This window comes from Clavelina lepadiformis, chromosome 9 (genome assembly GCF_947623445.1).
Source record: "Clavelina lepadiformis chromosome 9, kaClaLepa1.1, whole genome shotgun sequence".
Classification (NCBI taxonomy): Eukaryota; Metazoa; Chordata; class Ascidiacea; order Aplousobranchia; family Clavelinidae; genus Clavelina; species Clavelina lepadiformis.
Window position 1 is genome coordinate 4106341 of NC_135248.1, and position 23561 is coordinate 4129901.

At 35.7% G+C, this 23561-nt stretch overlaps 2 protein-coding genes across 2 annotated transcripts; both read left to right on the forward strand.

The window, feature by feature from the left end:
• Positions 1–1146: 1146 nt before the first annotated feature.
• Positions 1147–14766, forward strand: LOC143470878 (alpha-(1,6)-fucosyltransferase-like). The gene is made up of 11 exons (XM_076969164.1): positions 1147–4720; positions 4791–4888; positions 10039–10198; positions 10281–10389; positions 10465–10699; positions 10861–10965; positions 11131–11272; positions 11389–11455; positions 11618–11724; positions 11914–12079; positions 12215–14766. Exons 1-11 carry the CDS (start codon positions 4599–4601, stop codon positions 12524–12526), a joined length of 1623 nt encoding a protein of 540 aa, XP_076825279.1. The 5' UTR covers positions 1147–4598; the 3' UTR covers positions 12527–14766.
• A 2625-nt stretch (positions 14767–17391) lies between these two features.
• On the forward strand, positions 17392–22875 carry LOC143471335 (alpha-(1,6)-fucosyltransferase-like). Its single transcript, XM_076969787.1, has 10 exons — positions 17392–18464; positions 18591–18628; positions 18879–19078; positions 19797–20031; positions 20214–20318; positions 20464–20605; positions 21166–21232; positions 21700–21815; positions 21921–22086; positions 22221–22875. The coding sequence occupies exons 4-10, from the start codon at positions 19917–19919 to the stop codon at positions 22476–22478; spliced, it is 969 nt and encodes a 322-aa protein (XP_076825902.1). The 5' UTR covers positions 17392–18464; positions 18591–18628; positions 18879–19078; positions 19797–19916; the 3' UTR covers positions 22479–22875.
• The last annotated feature ends 686 nt before the right edge of the window (positions 22876–23561 follow it).

Consider the following 23561-nt stretch of genomic DNA (forward strand, 5'->3'; position numbering starts at 1 on the left):
TATTCTGTATTGCGCATGTCTATTTGAGCCTTTGTGAAATACTGTACAGTATAACAATGATATCACGTCAAAGCGGGTTTCCTTATTCTGACACCATAACTTCCCGATGGCAACATCTTAAACGTACGATATAATTCTTCAACAGAAGGCAGTATACGTACACTGAAAACTTGCTTTACGATCGTTATTATTCGGAGATATATTTAGATTTTAGATACTGAAAGATATTTAGAGAAATAATGACATTACTGGCAAATGAAAAGTTTTCTGTCAATACAAGGGTTTTCAGGATCCGGTTTAAATAATATTAATGATAGCTTTTAACAACGTTGTTGAATCTGAATCGTCATATAGAATATGACCACCCATTTTCCTCAGATAAAAGACCAAAGCTGAATTGCTAAATTAAATGAGCGCTAAGTTAAAAGAACGATTTAAGATTTGACTGTTTAACGGAAAAATCAAATGATTTTACAGGTAGGAATGAAAACAGCCTTTCAATTTTGTTTGTTTGTTTTGTTTATGGAAATAGACATTTACTCGAACACAATCCGCCGCTTCTTTTCTTTTCTAAATACATTTTTTGAAAGCGGCTTCTAATTACAGACGCCTATACTGTTTTTCCATAATTAATTTATTTGGAAAGTGTACCGGGTGCACTAAATCAACTTTGCTGTTAATCCTGCAGATCAGTAGATATACGCTCACTCTTTCGAGTCTTTTTTTTTGATAAGGCAACATTTTCTCGATTCTAAGTCGTACGCTGCAGATCTTTAGTATGGTAACATTTTAGCATCATTTCACCCGCCTTATAAACAAGGGCACTTTTTATGAAGTGAACACTGTATGCGACAATCCAGTGGCAATTCCGGCACTCGAACTACTTAGCCTCAGGCGGGATTTAGATTTTATGCTTGTACATTGCGCAACCGGTACACAACAGCGGATAAAAGGGGGCTGATGTATAGCTATAACTATAGCTAACTAATATTTGCAATGTACCTGATTCTTTTTTCACAGCAAACATTATTTATTGAAACTATTAGGATATAACTTCAATTAACCTTTAACCAAATCACGTGCTTTCCACAAGATAACCAGCAATTAACAGACAGTTAACTAATGACAATACACTCGCATCCTTTATTTTAAGTTTTATTGCGGCCCTGAAACTAAAACGTGCATCGGCTTGTGTGAGCGTGGGTTGAAATCCCACTAGCTGACCACAGCAGTAAGTTCTGACTAACTTAAATGTAACATCTTGACTGCATGTTGACACATGACTGTATAATCTCATACTGGCTTTTAAAAATAGTAGCCTATAGAATGTTAGTCAGTATAGAATCGATCTTGTAATATAACGCGTCTTGTAATATAACGCCAAAGCGGATTTCTTTGTTCTGACGTCTTACCTGGTGATGGCAACATTATGAATGGACCATATAACTTTTCGATAAAAGGCAGTATACGTACAATCAAAAGCTGCTTTACGATCGTTATCATTCGGTGTTAGACATGAGATTGAGTCAGATTTAGATAAAAAAATATTTAGATACTCAAAAGTATTTAGAGAAATAATGACATCTAGGGCAAACGAAACATTTTCTGTCAATGCAAGAGCTGTCAGGATTCGGTTTAAATTATCTTAATAATAACCTTCAACAACGTTGCTAAGCGTGAATCTTCATATCGGATGTAGTTACCCAGTTTATCCTAATACAAAACCAAAGCTGAACTGCTTAATTAAAATAGTTGACGAGTTGAAAGAACAATTTAAACTTTGACATTTTAACCAAGAAAATCAAATAATTACACAGATAGGAAGGAAAACAGTTTAAAGATTTTGATATGTTTTTTTTTAAGGAAATATACTTAGGTCTACTGCATTTCCTCGACCAGAAGCCTGACATCGACGTAAAAACTATCCTATTCAAAAACATAAAAAACTAATGATTGAAAAGTAATACTGTACATAGTAAGTTTTGCGAAGAATGTTTGAAGTTCTAGCGAGCAGAAGGAGTGCCAAATATGGCAGCTTGCAGAGGCGGACTGGCCCACGGGGAAGCTGGGAAATCCCGTTATGCAATTAATCGAAATATCCCGCATGGATCTCCCTAAAATTTCGTATGTCATTTTAGTAAGCCTTAGGCTATTATTTTATGAAATCTTAATAGAATCACTTACCTCTTGCAATAGAATGTTAAAGTCAACACTGCAATTTTGGGACAAAAAAGTCAAATTTCATCAAATTTCACATACAATTTAGGCTAACCTTAACGTGCAACCTGCAAGCTTTTAACGCCACGGTTGCTAGGGTAATCTGAAAAACAACACCGGCCAGCATAGCATTTGATTTGTTTTAGGCACTTTTTTAACCATTACGTAGAACAGTGGTCGGCAAACCGTAGGCCTTCAAGCGAAATATAATGAGCCGCATATTATATTCTGTAATCAACGAATTGTGGGCTGAGTGACAGTTTTAGTGTTTGTTTCTATCTGCCCGGTTAACTTGGAGCGATATAGCAAGCCACTTTTTGGAGTTTTTTCCATCTTAGTTTATAGCTAAATACAGTCTTATCGTTTAATGTCTTTACCATATGTGACTTGGATAATAATTAATAGTTAATAATTTACCGTGAGTATACAGAGGATATCTAAGTCACACTTCAGTCAGCGAACAGTTGTATACAGAGGTTCAAGCTTTTTTATCAGTAACAATAATTTCCAATAAAATGTAAAAGGTGAATCTAAATTTCATATCTCATAAATAAAATGTGATATTTAATGTTGATGTTACGTTAGTCAGAACTTACTGCTGTAGTCAGCTAGTGCGATTCTAACCCACGCTCACCCGCTTCACACAACTAAAGCACGTTTTAGTTTCAGGGCCGCAATAAAACTTAAAATAAAGGATGCGAGTGTTTTGTCATTAGTTAACTGTCTGTTATCTTCGTAAAACCTGTGGAAAGCACGTGATTGGGTTAAAGGTTTACTGAAATTATATACTAACAGTTTCAACAAATAATGTCTGCTGTGAAAAAGAAAAAGGCACATTTTAATTATTAGTTTAGCTAGTAATATTTATTGTATTAGACAAAGTATATCTCAAAGTATAAAGTATATGATGACAGAAGTGCATAGAAATATCATCAACGGAATAATATCGTTCTTATTAATACGTAACAACAAAAGATTTTGTGACAAAAAAGCATGTTTTGAAAAACGTCGGTATACTGTAGTTAGTTGCTGGTTACTTTTCACTTAGTTTTTCTCGATCTGAGTTTGGACATATGCATATTTTCTTGGCAACGGCAAAACGCAATATAAGCCAACAAAGCTCATATGGTAACAGAAATGAGAGAATTATGATGCAGAACATTAACCTACGACACGAACCTAAGTTACAATATAGCTACATATCAGTATATGGAGTTTCAATTGAGATGTTTGCGTTGAAAATGATAGGTTTTGCGTGTTTTGCTTTCAAGCAAAACGAAGGCAATTAAGTGCATGTACAGTTTGCATATTCGAGTGTATAAAAGTCGTCGTAGTTTTTTTCCTTTCAACTCCCTTTAATAGCTAGCTGCTAAGCTAGAGATACATATTTCAAAAAGTATAATCGTTACAAAAAATACCTGAGGTAAAAACACGGAATATACCTACCAGCAGGTATATGGAGGACAACTGTTTGGGTAATTTCAAAAATATCGAAGCCAATAGCTTTCGTATACTTTCTGGTTATTCCAAAAAAGTGAATTACATGCGACTGAGTGTCAGCCACATTTACTTAACATATAAGATTAGGCAGAGAAAAACTTAGAGATCTGTTATTTGAGCAATAAACCAGATAAAATCAGTTGATCATGAAAACCGTTTTTTGTTTTTATCTCATGGTTTTACTTATGGATAAACTCTTTATAATTTTAATTCATTGTATGTCGTAGCAACATAAACAATGGTGAGCTTGACTTTTTGTTTGGCAAAAATGTAGTTCCTCCACCTTTCAAAACGTAAGATTCCATTGTATATTGCCAGTAAAACGTGTTATACAAATAATCTAGTATTTCACGGTTTGAGTTTGGCGCCCGCTATGAAGTTCTATCAGACCGCAGTTATGTTATCTAAGTATGTGAAATTAATTATAACTGCTTAAACGAATTATTCATTAATTATTAACAATGCCGATTTTACAAAACGCCTTTCAGCAGTGTAAGATTCGCCGCCGGACATCGGTTAAACCAGTGCTTCCCAAAGTGGGCGCCAGCGCCCCCACGATTAGTCAACTTTGCCAGGAAATGAGTCTCTATTACAGTACTTGGGTATGTTCGTTCGCCTATTCATCGTTCTTTCTTTTCTCTCCTTTTGGTGCGAATTTGAGCTTGACGCCTTGACGTACAGAGACACAGTTAGGCTACAGTATAGTTGTAGTCACGACAAAATGAGTGTTCTTGAATAGTTTCCGTTGTAGGACAGATTTTCTTCTCAACTGCAGGAAAGCATGTAAGCCTACAAATGTTTTATATTATTATGTACCATTGAAACACTTCTTAATCACAAATTGAAACAATCACTTGTAAGCAAATTAGTTTTGAAACGTTATGTTCACCTTGACCCAACAAATGTCAAAGAAACGGCTTAAATTCTTTTTGGCGATTTCACTGGGAATTAATGCCATATTGTTGTACAAAGTTGCGACGCAATCAGTCGATTCGGAAAAAAGGTTTGTAGTTTTCTTGCAAAATTCAACAATATTACATGGTTTTATCTTTAATCTACATGTTTTCGAATAGGCTACAAAACTGTCACTCTGAATGTCTTTATCTGTCTGAAAGCCGAAGGATTGATCAGAGAAACTTGGAAGAGTTGATCTGCGCACGGCACAATAAAGGTAAGACGGTAGACTATTATATTAACATATAGGCCTGGTAGTTGATCAACTGAGTGACACTTCATTTGAGTGACAGCTCATTTGAGTGACACATTCTTTTAACGTTCATTTGAGTGACAAATAAATCATGCTCAACTGAGTGACAGTTCATTTGAGTGACACATTGGTGAGTACTGTTCAAACTACAGTAATGGTTGAGAAATGAGTGGCACGTAAGATATAAATGCAACAGATAACATGGTTTCCGTTGCTCTTCACACAAATGCAACGGAAACCATGTTATCTGCTGCATTTTGCACAACATCACACCAACACAATAGAAAACATGCTGTCAACATCCGTTGCTCTTATCTGGCTGGCATCACCGCTTCAATGCAATTGTCAAAGGATACAACCAAAGAATTTTCAAAATAATTGAAGAGTTTCAAAGCGAGCATCGTAGAGTTTCCCAAGAACTCTTTCGCCTTGAATTTGGTGCATTGACACCATAGCGCCGATCGCGTATGACAAGGCAAAAAGAAACCCGCATTGGAAATTTGTTTTCCCAGCAAGAAGACCTTTCACAGGAAGTATTCCTCCGCCGAATTGCGCGTAATTTGAAGATCGGACCAACTGCGGAACTAACAGAAGAATTGGACGAGATGGTTGAGGATTCTTGGTTGTTTTTTTTTGTTGATAGTACTCTAAACTTTGTCTTGTGTGTGTTGTCATCTGTGCATTTACTAATTAACAGCAACAGCAACAGCAACTTAAACAACAAATGTCAATCTTTCACTCAAATGAATTACACAGTCCTTATCAATGTGTCACTCAAATGAATTACACAGTCCTTATCAATGTGTCACTCAAATGAATTAAACAGTACTTATAAATGTGTCACTCAAATGAACTATAATTATGTCACTCAAATGAGCTGTCACTCAAATGAACTGTCACTCAGATGATATACAACCATAGGCCTACTTAGGAATAAGAACGAGTCAATTACGACATTTATGAAGCTATTTGTAGTAAGGAGGACATCATATTAATGGCTGTGAAGTTATTCATTCATTTATAAGGTTCCATGTTCGTTTTGTAATGAAAAAAAAAACACAAAAAAAATAAGCAATAAAACAGAAACATACCCCCTATATACATACGTTAACTTATGACGAACACTCACAGTATTACTCTTTGAAAGACCTACTCGCGACTCAACACTAAAAACCGAACTGCCATCACACAGCTATATGTATGTATCAGGAACACGGCAAGAATTCAACAATTAGCAGGAGAGCGAAGAGGGCGAAGCTGGCGACGTAATTACAAGGCTCGAGCAAGAAATGTGATCAAAACAAAACTTATTTAACACAATGCTACATGTAAGGAACGCAAAACATCAGCAACATTGCAAAACAAAGGTACAGAAAAACTACAGACCACAAAACGTGAAAACAAGTTAACCTTGTTATATAACAAAGAATCACACAGCAAAACGGTAAATTACGGTTCCATGACATATGACCGCGGGAAAATGACCGCGAACAAACTCACCGGGGACAACTGAACGTGACGTAAATTGACCGCAAACAAACTGACCGTGATGTAAATTGACCGCAAACAAACTAACCGGGAAAAGACTTACCTTTAATGAAAATTGACCGGGAGGTAAATTGACCGTGCAAGTGCTGAATTATTGTGTTTAAGTTGATGGTAGTGATATATGATATGTAAAGTAAATATTTGTTTGTAACTATTTCCTTTGTTTTTAACAAAATTTTTTTTTTATTTCAATACACATTGAAACATTTATTGAAATAAACAGAAATATTTCCGGAAATACGAGAAATACGAGTACCAAAATTAAAAGAAGTTCACTGCAAAACACATATGAGTACATGACACTACATAATAAGGGCACTAAAATTTACACAAACTGTTATTTGACAAATCAGTCAACCTTGACTGCAATACACATACTTAATTGGCTGAGATTAAAGCTGATGCGCGACTAGACAGTGAATAAGAATTTTGACCTTTTGACGGCCAATTTATCGACGGTTAATTTGATCGCCGGCCAATTTACGTCACGGTTAATTTGATCGCCGGTCAGTTGTCCTCTACCAGTTGTCGCCGGTGAATTTGTTCACGGTCACTTTACGTGATCCCCATTTATAAGTATATAGTAAATAAGTAAATGATGGAAGCATTAGAGCACTGGTCCCCAAATTGGGCGCTGGCTACTAAATGGGAGATTGGGGGGCGCTGATAATAAAATGGGCAGTAACAAGGACAATGCCAAAGTGAACATTTGCGCTGTATGTTTAATAGTTTTATGCTTCGATTTACTTATTTTACTTTCCTGTGTTCAGTTGCATAGTCTGTGAATTTTTGGTTAATCCTAAAATAAAATACATTTATTAGTCTCACTATTCTTATTGATAGGTCAATAGACTAATTCGAAGAGTATTGTGTCATAATAAGCTTGCATTTTTTCTCACATGTTGCATATGCCAAAGGGTGTTTAAGCCATGGGGATGTTACTGTGATTGTGAATAGCAATATTCTTAGATTTTAGTTAGTGAGCTCGTACCTAGGTATAGTTATTTTATTCAGTCATTAGAGTGCTAAATAATTCACAAGGGAACATGATTTTTGTTGACTTCGATCTAACAATTGTTTTTGACTAACTTTTGGGCGCTGAATCCAAAAATGACATCAGTTTTTCTCCATCACGTCAAGTTTTTGAGCTAGGCACCCCCCACTTTGTCTCATAGTCATAACCCACAAAAAAGTACAGCATTTAAAACATCAGCGTTTATTGTATAAAACGTTTTAAGAACTACAAGCAACCGAAAGTAACTCAATGGTTTTCAAATAAACATTTACACAGCTCTATTCCGTTCCTTAAAACGGATATTGCTTCTGCAGGACAAATAAAGTGCGAGTTTTGGGGCAAATATTTACGCTTGTAGCTTTTCCTGGCATGTTCAAGCTGTGGGCATTCTCGCTTAACACTCCAGCAATAGTCAGCCAGCATTTATAAGTCACATCTTTCCTGATATCTGTCCTCCATCACCTTCAGATCTTGGTGGAATCTTTCTCCTTGCTCATCGCGGACCGCACCAAGATTTTCCGGGAAATTAGCAAGATGGCTGTGCAAAAAATGCATCTTTATGCTCATGTTGCAGCCGAGTTCTTTGCAGCTTTCCAACTTTCCACTGAAACGTTCTCCTTTGATGAGCTGCCGAATTTGTGGACCATCGTATAAATTGCCACCGATATAGACGATAGCTTATCCAGCATCATCAGTAATACAGAATTCAGTTTACAACTGGATGAGTCAACTTTGCCAGGAAGTGAGTCTCCATTACTTGGGTATGTTCGTTTTATTAATGATGGAGTTTTACCTGAAGAGTGGGCAATCGCTTTAACATTGGATTCAGATATCCGAGGTGCGATAGTATTTCAAGAAGTTTGAACATATTTCGAAAAAAAAACAAATTTACCTTACCAATGTCATAGCGTGACGGCGACTGACGGCGCCCCAGTTCTTAGAAAGCTGTGACCCTGGCCTTACCAAAGAAATTATTGCTATAAAAAATAATTTCGCATACTTGTCAGTTAATTTTCCAAATTTATCGAATTGAACCTATCCCTTCAGGGCAACGAGGTAAATCCATAAAGGTAAAATCAGCACTGTGTGGATTCAAAAATACGCTTGCGTTGTATGGGCGAAATTTAACTACACGAAATTCTTCCAGTTTTCCAGCTTGCAAAAACTTGCTATCAGCGACAAAGGTATTTCTAATGTTGATGTTGAGACATACAGCAAGCATATTCAGGAATTGCATGAAGACATGGAAGTTCGGTTTCAGGATGTAATACAGTTGGAGATTCTTGACTGGATAATCGACCCATTCATTGATATTATTTCCGAGCAAGGCATTCTTGCAGAGAAACTTATAACCTTGCAAAATGATTTTGAACTCAAACCAAAATTCCGTATCTCGTATCAATCATTTTGGCTGCAACACGAAACTAAAGTGAAATATCCTCACGTGTGGGATCGGGTAAAAATTTTTTCATTGCGTTTCTCAACTCATACTTAGCAGAGCGTGCGTTCAGTGCCGTCACGATGCTGACAACAGAAGAAACCGCCTGGACATAGTTTTAGACGGGGAGATTTACGACTGTTTCTAACTAAAATGGAACCGGATATCAAGAAGCTTAAGTTGCACCAAGCTCATCCTTCACAGTAGAGATTAGAATTAAACAATCATTAATTAGCAGTTGTAATTCATGTTAATTTGTATGATACACATTTGTACACGTTTCGTCTTTGAATAAGGGTGGTGAGTCTACCCTCAGTGTGAATTCAAATGTAACAAAATGTTTATGATATAACAAAAGCTTCGTTTGACTTGAATGGTGCATGATGTAATAATGCCTCTTATCTAGTTTTGATGGCAAGAGCTGGGCTTGTAAACATTATATTTATTTGCTTATCGATGTAGTTAAAAGAAAAAGCGATTACACGGTTCGAATGAGGAATGTCTTGCCGTATTTCCGTCAGAAATATTTCATTTGTCAAAATTGACCCATCGCACGTCAAGTAATTGTAAAAATTTCAGGCTAAATTTAATGCTGATTTTGCAAGCGTGCATATGTTTTTTTCTTCGATTCTCGAATGAATAATAAATTCGTTGTTACTTTTTTGCTGAATGGGCACTTGATGGTCAGTAAGTTGTCCAGGGGGGCATTATCGGAAAAAAGTTTGGGAAACACTGCATTAGAGTGATAAGATTCCTTTCGAAATGGTTATTGTTAGGGAGTGGTTATTTATGAGGTATGACATAGTGAGACGTTGGTGCAAAAATATTGGCTGATATTTGGTGTGACAAACCTGCGTCAGGAAAAGATGAAGATGACGACGAATGATGATTGATGAAGAATGTCACCACTGCGTTATGCACTGTATATTCATTCCTTAAAATTAGTATAGGAATAGATGTATAGGGAAGGAGAACTTTTGTTTATAAAAGAGTGTGTACGGCTTTTCTATCTACCGCACTTAAGATCGGAACATATTTTAGTTTCCTGACAACCATTGTTAAAACACCATCCAAAAATACTTAATTTATTGGCAAATACTTGTTCGTTTTTAGACCAATTTATCTTTCGTGGAACTCGAAATTTAATTAAAGGAGCTTATTCAGAAGCTTTACATTTGAAAGATTTTGCGAAGAAGTACTTTCGAAAAGATTTGGATCAAGCAACTAAAGCTGCCCTCGAGGAAGATTATTCTAGAAACTATCTTCCATTCAAGTATTATGCTATATATTCTTTGTTCAACACATTTCTTAATCAAAATCTTCATGTGATTATCGAGCTTTGTCGATTATGGTAGAGATCTCACATGGAAAATCGAATCTCTTGTTGATAACATCCATCGTGAATCTCGCAAAGACTTGACGATTCTTGGTGATCAAGTTCAAGAAAGGATTCGCAAATTGCAGGTGACTTGAAAATATTGTAAAAACGATACTTTAAAGTTTAAACCAAGCTAAAACGTCGCTTTTATATTTTTACAGAATCCAAGCGATTGTAAAACGGCCAAAAAGTTGGTTTGCAAGTTTCCTTATTCTGGATTGGGATGTCAGCTTCACCACATTGGCAATTGTTTATTAGTTGCGTTGGGCACAAATCGTGTAATGCTGGTGAACTATAAGAATGTACGTTATCCCGGATTTGAGAAAGTTTTTCTTCCTCTAAGTGAAACTTGTTCCAGTGAAGATCTACCATTGTTAACTGTAGAATGGTTCGGAGGTAGGTTAATTGGCTTTAAACGAACAACTTTTGTATTCCTTTTTGTGCATAATTTCTATATCAAAGTTGCATGTTACTTTGACCTTGCCCTTTTGCCTATGGACATAATTTAATAAAAGTATTTTGTAATAATTGTTCTTTTGAAAACGTTTGCCATTTAGAACTGCAGAAAAATTATGATGACATTCCAGTTATCAGCTTAAACCAGGAACCGGCCAAGGATGAAACACTTTTCAGGGCATTTACCATTCCTAAGTCTTTGCAGGGTAAAAGTCATTGCTTTTTTCTAAGATCTAGAATCTCAGAATATCGGTTGTTTAATGTAGGTCGTAGGAGATATTCATGTGACGCCACAAAGGCGTGGTTTATCGTCACAACTCAGATTAAGAAATTTATCGTCTTGATAAATTCAGTTTCGTTCCTTTTTACAGAAAGCGTCGAAGTTCTTCACGACGACCCACATCTATGGTGGGTCGGACAAATCATGCGCTATGTGTTTAGACTTAGACCATGGATTGTGGACAAAGTGGAACAAATTACAGAAAAGCTTAACCTCACGCAGCCTTATGTGAGGTACAGGCAAAATTATTTTCACGATATTCAAAGATTTTTGTTTTTATCTTTTCACGGCTTCATAATACATGTGATAAATGTTATATATTATGAGTTATGACTAACATCCATTGTAGTGTCCACGTTCGAAGAACAGACAAACTTGTCGAAGAGGCAAGAAAATGTGAAATTGAAGAATATATGGTTAGCTTATTTCTAATTATTAGTTTATTTCCTGCTAATTAAACCATATATAAATATTGCTCTTTTGTTTTGATGTATTATTGCTTTTCGACACATCCACTTCTCAGTCTTCAAGAACATGTTTCTCGCACGCTATAATTCTTCGAAAACCAACTATTACAGGAACATGTCATTGACTGGTATGATCGCCATGTGGGCAGCGTTGAGGGTGGAAGTGTCTATGTTGCAAGCGACGACCTGGCAAGTGTAATACCGGAAGCCCGTAGCAAGTAAATCGCAACAATGGGTTGAAGTAAAGAGTTACAAGACCGTATAAGGATCCAATTCTATATAATAGGGGATTATTATGTCACAAATTTGTTTTCATTTACTTGACCCAAAGCCATAAATTTTCTCACAGTACAGTAATTCTGGTCTTCGGCTAACGGTGTAAGCCAATTGAACTTCTTTTACTGTAGATACCCAAACTTCACATTTCTGTACCATGCCGAAGATAAAAAGCCTCTGAAAGATATGACACAAACCGTTAAAGGGCGGGAAACTGAAGAAGAACTTGTTTCACTAGTTTGTGACTTAATGATTTTATCAAGAAGTGATTATTTTATCGGGACATACAGTTCTAATGTGAGAGTTTGTCAATTGGTTGTGGTGATCGACTGGCTGTGTATGACAGATCTTTGAAGAAAATGCATTCAATGCGCTTTTAGACGTGAACAGATTTTCATTTTAATAGATTTGCTGGTGTCTTTTCTTTTACAGATCGGACGTCTTGTGGCGCAGCTCATGCATTCTGTCGATGATGCTACTTTCAACACACGCTCTGTCGATCAGCAAATGTCTTTCCGACTTGGAATCCCTTTATACTACCGCTCAACCGAAGCTCATTTCGGCCAGGAAGGAGAGCTTTCATTTAAGGCCGGAGAAAGAATTGTTCTTCGACCTTTTGTCGAATCTCCCGCGTACAAAGGGTTCGGAACAAACAGAGCCGGGCATTACGGTAGTTTTCCCATGTATAAGGTTGAAAACATCTTGCCTCCAGTTCCATATGTTGCACTCAGAAACAAAGTTTGAGTTTTGGTAATTGTAGAAACTGCGTGCAATTGGGTTCCACGACAATTAACCGTGGGAAATTGACCGCGAACAAACTCACCGGGGACAACTGACCGGGGGATAACTGATCGTGACGTAAATTTACCTAGAACCAACTGACCTTAAATCATATTATCACTTAAATCATATAATTTGAATACACAACAATGCTAATTTGCGTAAAAAATGAAAATAAAATGCGTAGCGGTTGATTTGTGTCGCCGGCCAATTTGTTGCCGGTCAGTTGACCACGACCAATTGTCGCCGTTGAATTTGAATTGTCGCTGTTTGAATTCACGGTCAATTGACGTGATCCCATGCAACTGCATGATGTCTATAAACAGTTATCTAAAGAAGGAGCACCGGTCTTTATCTTTATCTTTATTATTTCGGAGCGCCGTTGCCAAACGAAAGCTAACTAAAAATGATAAATAATTAATTAATGAGGAAAATATTTAAAACGGTTAATCGCTTATTAAATTGGATTAAACAGGTTTTTAATACAAACCAATGAAATTATTGTGTTTTCTCATAAAACGGGCGGCATAATCTGTGTATTGTATGGAGGAAACTCAGTAAAAGATGCAGCGAAAGTAAACGCGACTGCCGAAAACAAAGGCAGAAATTCAAACTGTATCAAGAACTCAGACCTAAAACTGCACTACTTTTTTTGCAAGAAACTTTTATCAGTTCCGGTACTCACTACATTTCAAGGTTTTCAGAAGTATGTTTATCAGAAGCTCATTCTAATTAAACGTTAGCGCCAAATTTAGCGTTCACTGTTATGTCCCATCTGCAAATGTCTAATAAAGTTTAGATAAGTGTCGAACCCGAATGCTCGACATGAACGTCACCGTTTTAAAATTTTCTCACAAACCCGAGCTTTGCTTTTCGTTTTACCCGAACGTTTTTTTGCGACCATAAAACAAAAACTAATAATTATTCCAATATGTGTCTAACAAATTTGACAACACGCCACAAAATTTTTAGATGTTTAAGGATTTTTAAATTGTCACGTTGTAATTTACGGGATCACGTGAAGTGACCGTGAACAAATTCACCGGCGACAACTGGTAGTGGACAACTGACCGGCAACAAATTGGCCGGCGATCAAATTAACCGTAACGTAAATTGGCCGGCGATCAAATTAACCGTCGATAAATTGGCCGGCGATCAAATTTACTGACGACAAATTGGCCGTCAAAAGGTCAAAATTCTAATTCACTATCTAGTCGCGCATCAGCTTTAATCCCAGCCAATTCAGTATGTGTATTGCAGTCAAGGTTGACTGATTTGTCAAATAACAGTTTGTGTAAATTTTAGTGCCCTTATTATGTAGTGTCATATGTGTTTTGCAGTGAACTTCTTTTAATGTTGTTACTCGTATTTCTCGTATTTCCGGAAATATTTCTGTTTATTTCAATAAATGTTTCAATGTGTATTGAAATAAAAAAAAAAGTTTGTTAAAAACAAAGGAAATAGTTACAAACAAATATTTACTTTACATATCATATACTACCATCAACTTAAACACAATAATTCAGCACTTGCACGGTCAATTTACCTCCCGGTCAATTTTCATTCCGGTAAGTCTGTTCCCGGTTAGTTTGTTTGCGGTCAATTTACATCACAGTCAGTTTGTTTGCGGTCAATTTACGTCACGTTCAGTTGTCCCCGGTGAGTTTGTTCGCGGTCATTTTCCCGCGGTCATATGTCATGGAACCGTAATTTACCGTTTTGCTGTGTGATTCTTTGTTATATAACAAGGTTAACTTGTTTTCACGTTTTGTGGTCTGTAGTTTTTCTGTACCTTTGTTTTGCAATGTTGCTGATGTTTTGCGTTCCTTACATGTAGCATTGTGTTAAATAAGTTTTGTTTTGATCACATTTCTTGCTCGAGCCTTGTAATTACGTCGCCAGCATCGCCCTCTTCGCTCCCCTACTAATTGTTGAATTCTTGCCGTGTTCCTGATACATACATTTAGCCATGTAATGGCAGATCGGTTTTTAGTGTTGAGTCGCGAGTAGGTCTTTGAAAGAGTAATACTGTGAGTGTTCGTCATAAGTTAACGTATGCATATAGGGGGTATGTTTCTGTTTTATTGCTTATTTTTTTTTGTGTTTTTTTTTTTTCATTACAAAACGAAAACGCAAGTAAGTTTTGCAAGTTTGTGATTTTGTCAAATTTCTTTGTGAATTAGTGTTTGTTATTACAACACTTACACAGTAGGCCTAAATATACCGTGGGTATACGCTTTGATCGTAGCCAGCAGTAATGGATGAAGTTCTTCTGCCTTCACAAATCAGTTTCTTTCTTTGTCTTATGATGACGTACATAGGTTGCGGGCTGGTACGAGCTCAACTAAGATCTCTATGATTTTGTTGGACGTCCTACGTAGGGCTTTAAAAAAATGTTTAGGCCAATCAGAAGACAGCATGGTCGGTGTGGTTTTCCAATCTGGAAATTATCCTTGCAGTTGGCGTGCTTCAATTTTCCACGTTGCCTGCAGATTTAGGCTTACAATTGGCATGAAAGTAGGTAAAATTAGGTTTTTAGGTCAAAAATTGTAATGTCAATTTTGCATCTCTTTTAAAAAGTTTGATTTGAATTGAAAAAAGTTGATCAAAGATTTTATTGCATTTTTTGGTGTTTGACGCATCCCGAAAGTCGCAAGGAATGAGATCAATTATGTCTTGACCTGGCTTAAGCTGTGTCGTTGCCACTACAGAGACAAAAATTTCACATACAGCAGGATTCGCGTTACACAAACTACCGATAAAGTACCAAACTACTTTTTTGAAACAGTACTGAATACCGATACCGTCGGTACATTTTTTGCCAAGTACCGATACCGTTACCGACGGTGACTTTTTATTACCGACTGTCGACCTCTGGGTGTTGGGTATACGGAGGATAAATAATTAGTTGCAAGTGGAGTATATTTTTGGTTTAGATAAAACTTTAGATCATGTAGGACAAGGCGACAAACTCGTCTTATCTATAGATTTTGACAAATCATTTTGAAAACTTGCGACTTGCGTTGCAGGCTACTTATTTGTTGCATCATTCTTAAAGATATGATGGTATATAAAATCAAGTTTATTGAATGTTTATTTTAGAAGTTATGTGTGGTACTTTGTTTTTCTTAAGCTAACATAGTGACAGCTGAAGGAAATCATATTGATATAGACTGTAGACCAGTGGTTCCCAAAGTGGGCGATTGGGGGGCGCTGATAATTTAATTAATAAAGTGGGCAGTAACAAGAACAGTGACAAAGTAAACATTTGCGCTGTTTGTTTAATAGTTTTATGCTTCGATTTACATATTTTACTTTCCTGTGTTTAGTTGCATAGTCTGGCAATTTTCGATTAATCCTAAAATAAAATACATTTATTAGTCTCACTATTCTTATTGATACGTTAATAGACGAATTCGAACAGTATTGTGTCATAATAATCTTGCATTTTTTCTCACATGTTGCATATGCCAAAGGGTATTTAAACCACAAGGAAGTTAGTGTGATTGTGAACAGCAATATTCTTAGATTTTAGTTAGTGAGCCGGTACCTAGGTAGCTACGTTAAGTTTTAGTATGTTATAAGATAAGGTTGTACGAAGGCATTTTTAGACTAACAACTAGAGAATTAATCCAAGTAAAAAATCCAGTGATTACATGTGGTACTACAATTAAATGTAAGATCAAACTGAAAGTTCGGTTAATCAGACTTGACCCTTTTTTTTTAGAAACAGAAAGCTAAGATAGCTATTCTGTCGGCGAGAAATGTTTCTAGTGTCTATATAGATTGATAATTTGGTTTTTTTACTGTGCACATTTGTGTATAAACTAGTTTACATTGCATACCATAGAAATAATATTTCACTTTCATATATTATAAAGTCTTTTGCAAGTTAATTGACTATAAAAATAAAATCCCTTAATGTCAATTTTTCTTCTTTTGTTTAACACTAAACTTCAAAAACTGTCATATATTTAAGTTTCAGTATTTGACATGACCTCTTTATTTTTTATTGCTTCCACCACTCTTTTTGGCATAGATTCTATCAGTCTTTGGCAGTTTTTTCTAACTTTGTGGCTCTATACCATACTTAAATAATGGCCTCTATTAGTTTGGTCGTGGTTGTGTAAATAGGCGTAGCTGGGGGGGAAGGGGCTATGCCCCCACCCCCAATTTTCAAAGTTTGGATTCCGAAGTTGAGATTTTTCTTGAAAATATGTCTTAAAACTAACATTTTTTAGTTCCCTTGAACTCATTAAATATTTGCCTCCCCCTAAATTTTTTAGACCTTAGTCCTAGAAAAAACATTAGTCGTTACCTTTTTTTGGTACTACTCATTGAAATTAAACATTTTATGAAACAATCCTTACCAGAATTCCTATACGTATATTTGTCAGCCAATTCGACCCGTATGGAAACAAATTACAACACATTTATCATAACCTTGGAACATTGCGTGTGAGTTTTACTTCGCTTAGCGCACGTTACATCAGGGTTAAACTACCAAAGGCCAACTGTGGACTGGATTCTATTTCCAGTTGTACTACTATTGTATTTTCCTTAAGCAAAGTTTGAACTACGCCTAAGGAAAATACAATGGTATTATACGCTGATGATGCTGATTATAACTATGCTATGACTGTGTGCAGGAGAAGCCACACCTAGTGTGAATAGGATTAAATATGTTCGAACAAACAATAAACTGCATTCACGTCTAACTTTGCTCGCTGATATGTACACAAAGCTTGTCGATTAATCCAGTCCTGCCTGCGACTTGTTCTTAACGTCAGTGCTTTCATAGTCGCCAGACGTGGAATAATGGACGCACTTACCCTATTCGGTTACAATAGCAGCGGGCTTCGTTAGGATTCTTGCGATGTTTCGCAGCGGTGTAAGATGTCAATGAAACCAAAGAAAGCGAATAATGACCTCGTTACAAATCAATGATCAGTGCGACAGATAGCCAGGATAAACAAAAGCAATGACTTGTTTTAATTTTAAGTAAGACCCGTCGTAAGCAGGTTTTGGTAGGCTTGTATGTTTATTGATTAGTTCAACTGTTTTGGTAAAATTGCTGGATGACTCTTACTATCGCACAGTGGCTTTCCATGTACGGTACAATTCTGTATTTTTGTTTCAAAGTTGACGCCTTTTTTGTCTAATCGTCCGGCAGGATTTAAGAAAGTGAAATTTTTTGGTAGGTTTTGTAGCGTCCAGTTAACTTAAATTCATTTTTTATCTGCGCGGCCTTACACTTTTCGTAGTTAAGCTTCTCTGTACATTTCTGCATTTTTCCAAGCTCACCAGCTTTGTACCCACGAAAATTCCGTGACGTAATAATTCGGCTGAAGTAGGTCACGAAGCCGATTAATTGAAGCTGTTGTTATAGTATACGATATGTGCATTGCTCAATCCTAAGACAGTTTAGTAGATATTCAAGTGCGGGGTTTCTCGTCGATTTTGTAGTTCAGCTATAATGATGAACTATTTTAGCACTTTCTCTTTTTCAGGAAATAGGACACTCTTACCGTTTGCGATGGAGCTTTATCTCGAGAAAAACGATCCTTTATCAGCTAATTTATTTAGTTTATAGGCAAATAGACAAATAGGCAATTTATAAAAGTGCAGTTACCTAACAACATAATGTAAACGCCTAAATTTACAGATTGTGTCAGCTACTGTTAACAAGTTGTTCTTTTGTGTAAACCTAATTTTTTGGCTTAGAGGGCATTTGTTAAAATCGAACCGAAGTTATGATGAAAACAATCCCGAAGTTGTTGTTGTTTGTTTCATTGTGTGTGAATATCATGTTCATATACAACTACGTTAAACAATACAATAGGCCTACATCAGTAAGAAGAATTTTAGTCTTTCCAACTTCTACAATTAACTCAGAAACGAGGTTTGTTATTTGTATTGCACTGTACCTAGTATCTACCAAGAATATGTGCTTCTTGGAACATTCTATAAATATATTTCAACATTCTGTATTCTAAGATTATTCTGTATGTCTTGTTTTTTATGGCAGGCCCGTTAAGGCAACATTCAGTGAACGACAAAATAAAGGTAGGCCTACTCTTCTCATCGAATTGTTCATATTGTAGCAACCAGCACACATGATGGTTAACCTACTGAATAGACAGGCCAATAATAGCTTCAGTTGAATAGGCCTATAACTATAACGCTATATCAAATTACTGTTGTTGAATAGAACACTTGCTACATCGCATCACATTTGTCTCAATCGGATGTATAGTTTTTACAAATTACCTAATTACAAATTACCAAATTACAAAACTTTCTGTGCTTTTGTCAGATCAATTCACCTTTCAAGGGGCAAGAAGTTTAATTCTGAGAGCTTATTCGGAAGCATTGCAAGTGAAAGAGTTTGCGAGGAAATATTTTAGCAAAGATTTGGACTTGACAACAAAATCTGCCCTCGAAGAAGATTATTCTAGAAACTATCTTCCATTCAAGTAACGATCTTGAAGCAATGTTCAGTTAACTATTCCCAGTGTAAGTCTGTTACTTGGTAAAGAGCTTATAACTAGTTGTAAAAATTATTATTCAAAATAAATTAACTCATAAAAATAATAATAAGCATTCAAATAAAATATGTTCATTTTAAAATGTGCACAACCTAGCCAATTTGGGTAAATTTAAATAAATATATGCAAATGAATGCAAAAGGTTTGTATAACTTTAGTAAATACCTTCATTAAAATTGATGTTGATTTAAATAGAATAATAAAAACGAATTATTTTACTAAATTTAAACGCATGATATAAAGTAATACAATTTAAATAATTCAAATAAAACCAAATAACGTTTGTAAAAATTTAACCAAACTAATAAATATTAACAAAAAGCTGTAACTTTGAATAAGTCCATACAAATTCAATTAAATGTGAAAGTTATTACGAAGTAAAATAAATTCACATAAATTCAAAAACCTCTTACAAGGTTTATAAAAGAAGTGTGCTTTCGTGTCATTCAATTTGTTTGTACAAATTTATTTAAATTTAATTAATTTTTTTTATTTTGTGTGAATATATTTAAATATCAATTGTATGACTTTCTATGAATTCATGTCGATTTATTTAATTTTGAATAAAAGTTTTTGAGTTTGTATAAATTTATTCAAAAGTACAATACTTAGTAATACAGTGCATCAACTTACTTCACGCAGATATAGTTTAAACCAGACAAATGAGCTGCTTTTTGTTTGGATAGAATCCAAGCGATTGTAAAACGGCTAAAAAGTTGATTTGCAAGTTTCCTCGTTGCGGTTTGGGATGTCAGTTCCACCACATCGGCAATTGCTTGTTAGTTGCGTTGGGCACCAATCGTGTAATGCTGGTGGATAATAAGAATGTGCACTACAAGGGAATTGAGAAAGTTTTTCTTCCTCTAAGTAAAACTTGTTCCAGTGAAGATATATCAATGAAGGTTGTGGAATGGTTAGGAGGTAGACCTATGCCTAAAACCAACATTAAACATATATTTTTTCTATGTTTTCCAATATGTAACCATCCGTCTTCCTTGTCCTGTATTTTAAACTGATCTGTTCCTTTATTCCTGGGCCTCTGTCTGGATAAAGGAAACATATTTTTAGGTAGGCTTATTTATCCTACAATTTGTGCATGGTAGAATCGCAGCTGAAATATGAAGACATTGCCGTAGTTAGTTTAAACGCGGGATCAGCTGAATATGAAACCTTTTTCAAAGCGTTTACCATTCCCGAATCTTTGCAAGGTAAATCGCGTTATCTTTTTAACAGTTTATAAAACAATGTTATTATGAAATCACATATCTGTATCGGTAATTAAACTTTGTAACTTAGACATCGAAAAACCGTCAACTCTGCATAGTATTCCGATTTAGTTGTTTTTTTTTACAGAAAGAATCGAAGTTCTCCACGATGACCCAAATCTATGGTGGATCGGACAAATCATGCGCTATCTGTTTAGACCCAGTCGTTGGATTACGGATAAAGTTCAACAAATTAAACAAAAGATTAATCTCGTTCATCCTTATGTTAGGTAGGAGCAAAACATATATCAGCATCTCAAACCTACGCTTATATTTCGACTTACATGCGAAAAACTTTGTTAAGTAGCATGTTTTTATGAAAGATAGTGTGTAGGCATAAAAGCACTCAAAAAGTGCTTACTCCCGCCAAAGCAGCTCATAAGTTTTAAGCGGCGTTGTCAGAAAAGTATTTATTTTGTCCCATGTTTCTTACTTTAAGTGGACAATCGGTCAGAAGTATAGTATACCCAATTACTGTGCCGTCGATCCCGGTACTGCTGATACTTTTTATCTAAAGGTACAAAATGCTTAAACCGACTTACATTATCCTAGCAATGTTATCCGGTACCAGCAAATATGACTATCTCATGATTCTCAAGAAATAAAATTTCTACATGATATAATTTTTTGTTTAAACTTCAACCAAGTTTTAGCGCTCGCTGTTTTGATAAAGCGGTGTGATTAACAAATAAACGTGTGCATGAGAACATAACTTGGCGGAGGTAGGGCTGATAACTTATGATGATTCCCTAGAATATTTTTTTATAAACTTTATACATTTTAATTGTAGTATCCATGTTCGGAAAACAGACAAACATTTTTTGGAAGCCAAAAGAGTGGGGATTGACGAATATATGGTTGGTTGAGACTTTTTATTTTGTTATTTCTTTTTTTAACACAACTCAGAACTCATTCCTACATAGTCTTACATAATGTATTTATTTTGCCTTTGAATTATGCGCCTATTTTTTAGAAAAATTTGCGTTGAAACTCCTTTTGCTTTATGCTTTATCTATAGTAAAAGTAACGCATTAGGTCATGACTTTCACTTCACTGAAAAAAATGGAGGAATCTGCCATTTTATTTTAAGGGACAAAGATAAAGTTTATGCAAAATTTTTTAAGTAAACCGCATAATTTTTTACGTGCTGTTAAATTTATAATCACCATAATATTTTATAAAATACTTTTGCAAAAGTAAAAAAAAATGTTTAAAGTTTAGTGGATCTTATACCACCTTCTATAGTGTACAGAATTTCTAAGCATTTTTTCTGAAAAAGGGCTCAGCATTTTTTTAAATTCTTTACAAAAACGAACTATTACAGGAACACATTATCGATTGGTTTGACAACAGTTTGAGAAGTGCAGGTAGCAGTTCAACCAGAAACATTTACGTTGCAAGCGACGATCTGGCGCATGTGATACCTGATGTCCGTCGCAAGTAACTATAAATATGTGGCTACGGTAATATCGATAACAATGTCATGATTTCTCAGTTTATTTTAAAATTTAACGCATTTGTTTAACCCGGTCAATCTGGTTTTAGATACCCAAACTACGACTTTCTGTATCAACCAAACGATAAGAAATCTCTAAAAGATATGAGACAAGGCTTTTTCGGACGATACACGGAGGAAGAACTCGTTTCATTAGTTTGTGATTTAGTTATTTTATCGCAAAGCGACTATTTCGTCGGAACATACAGTTCGAATGTAAGATTGTAGTGATTCGTTATTGCGATGGTCCGTATAACAGAAATTTGAATGGTCACCTAATCACATATTAACACAATCATAATTTATGGGATTTATGGTACTTGAAAAAACGTATTGTTTTTTTTGCACAGGTCGGTCGTTTTGTAACGGAACTCATGCACTCTACCGGCGATGCTACTTTCAGGTCACGTTCTGTTGATCAGGGAATGTATTACCACCAGGAATTCCCCATAATCCACCGTGCAATTGAAAGTCACCTCGGCGGCAACAGGGAGCTTTCCTTTTCCGCCGGAGAGAAGATTTTTCTCCAGCCACTTAGCCGGGTCGCTACAGTACAAAGGATTTGGGACAAAAGTAACTGGACAATACGGCAGCTTTCCTATGCATAAAGTTGAACAGCTTTTAACTACAGTACCGTATGTTGCTATTACTGACATATAGTTTGACTTTCCTACGTTAACGGTATGAAGTGCTTTTGTCCATGTCTTTCTATTACGTTAAATGCATTTTGCACACCATGATATTTAAAAAGCATTGTTTGAGTATTTTATTACTGAAAAAGCCTCCTATATTGACGGCGGTTTTAGTGATGTTTTGTGTGACGCCTGTGATAAAGTTCATGACATCTATTAAAAAGTTCCGTTTGCAAAACCCATGCACTTTTACACAATCAATATACTTCTAATAATCAGCCATACTGCTGTGCACCATTAACGCAAATCAGCAATATTATCAAGCTCTTCTATACTAAAGTTAAATGTCTTAGTGAGTGCTTAAACGTTTGAATTGTAATAAAATTAATTATATGTGTTTAAAATTATTGGAATCTGCATGAACCCATTCAAATTCATACCGATATACATCCAGTACCATCCTCCTCCAGTGCCAAAACCTGTATTTGCAGGCCTTAGCAGAGCTTGCATGCCAAAATAGGCATCCAAATCAGGATCTATATCATCCTGCTCTTCAAGTAAATCATTCATTTCACTGTCACTCATGTCCTTGTCATCCAACAGAAGAAATCTAACAGCATCATCAAAACCATCAATACCGGTATTACCTCTAACAAAGGAGATTTTTCTGGCCGGATTGAAATACTACGTTGATCAAATACGCTGACAACTAATCTAATCATTAAAAGCATACATTCTCTGAAAAAGCTAATCAACATCATAACTACCGGTACAGCATTAGCCTAATTTAGTCAACTAAAAAAGAAGATAAAATATGATGATCACTTTGTTATTAACATTTCCCTGATACTTATTAAGTTATTAGGTTTGTTAAGTGTTGCTATTGACTAAAATTTAAATGGTTTGCGTGGAATTGAGCTAGATATTGAGCCTCCAGCAACTACAACCAAAAATGCAACAGAAATGGTGCATCGGACTGAAGGTGGTTAACAGGTAACTCACACTGTGAATAGCTAACTAAATAAGTCCACAAGGACTCGTTGAGCAGTCGGTACTTTG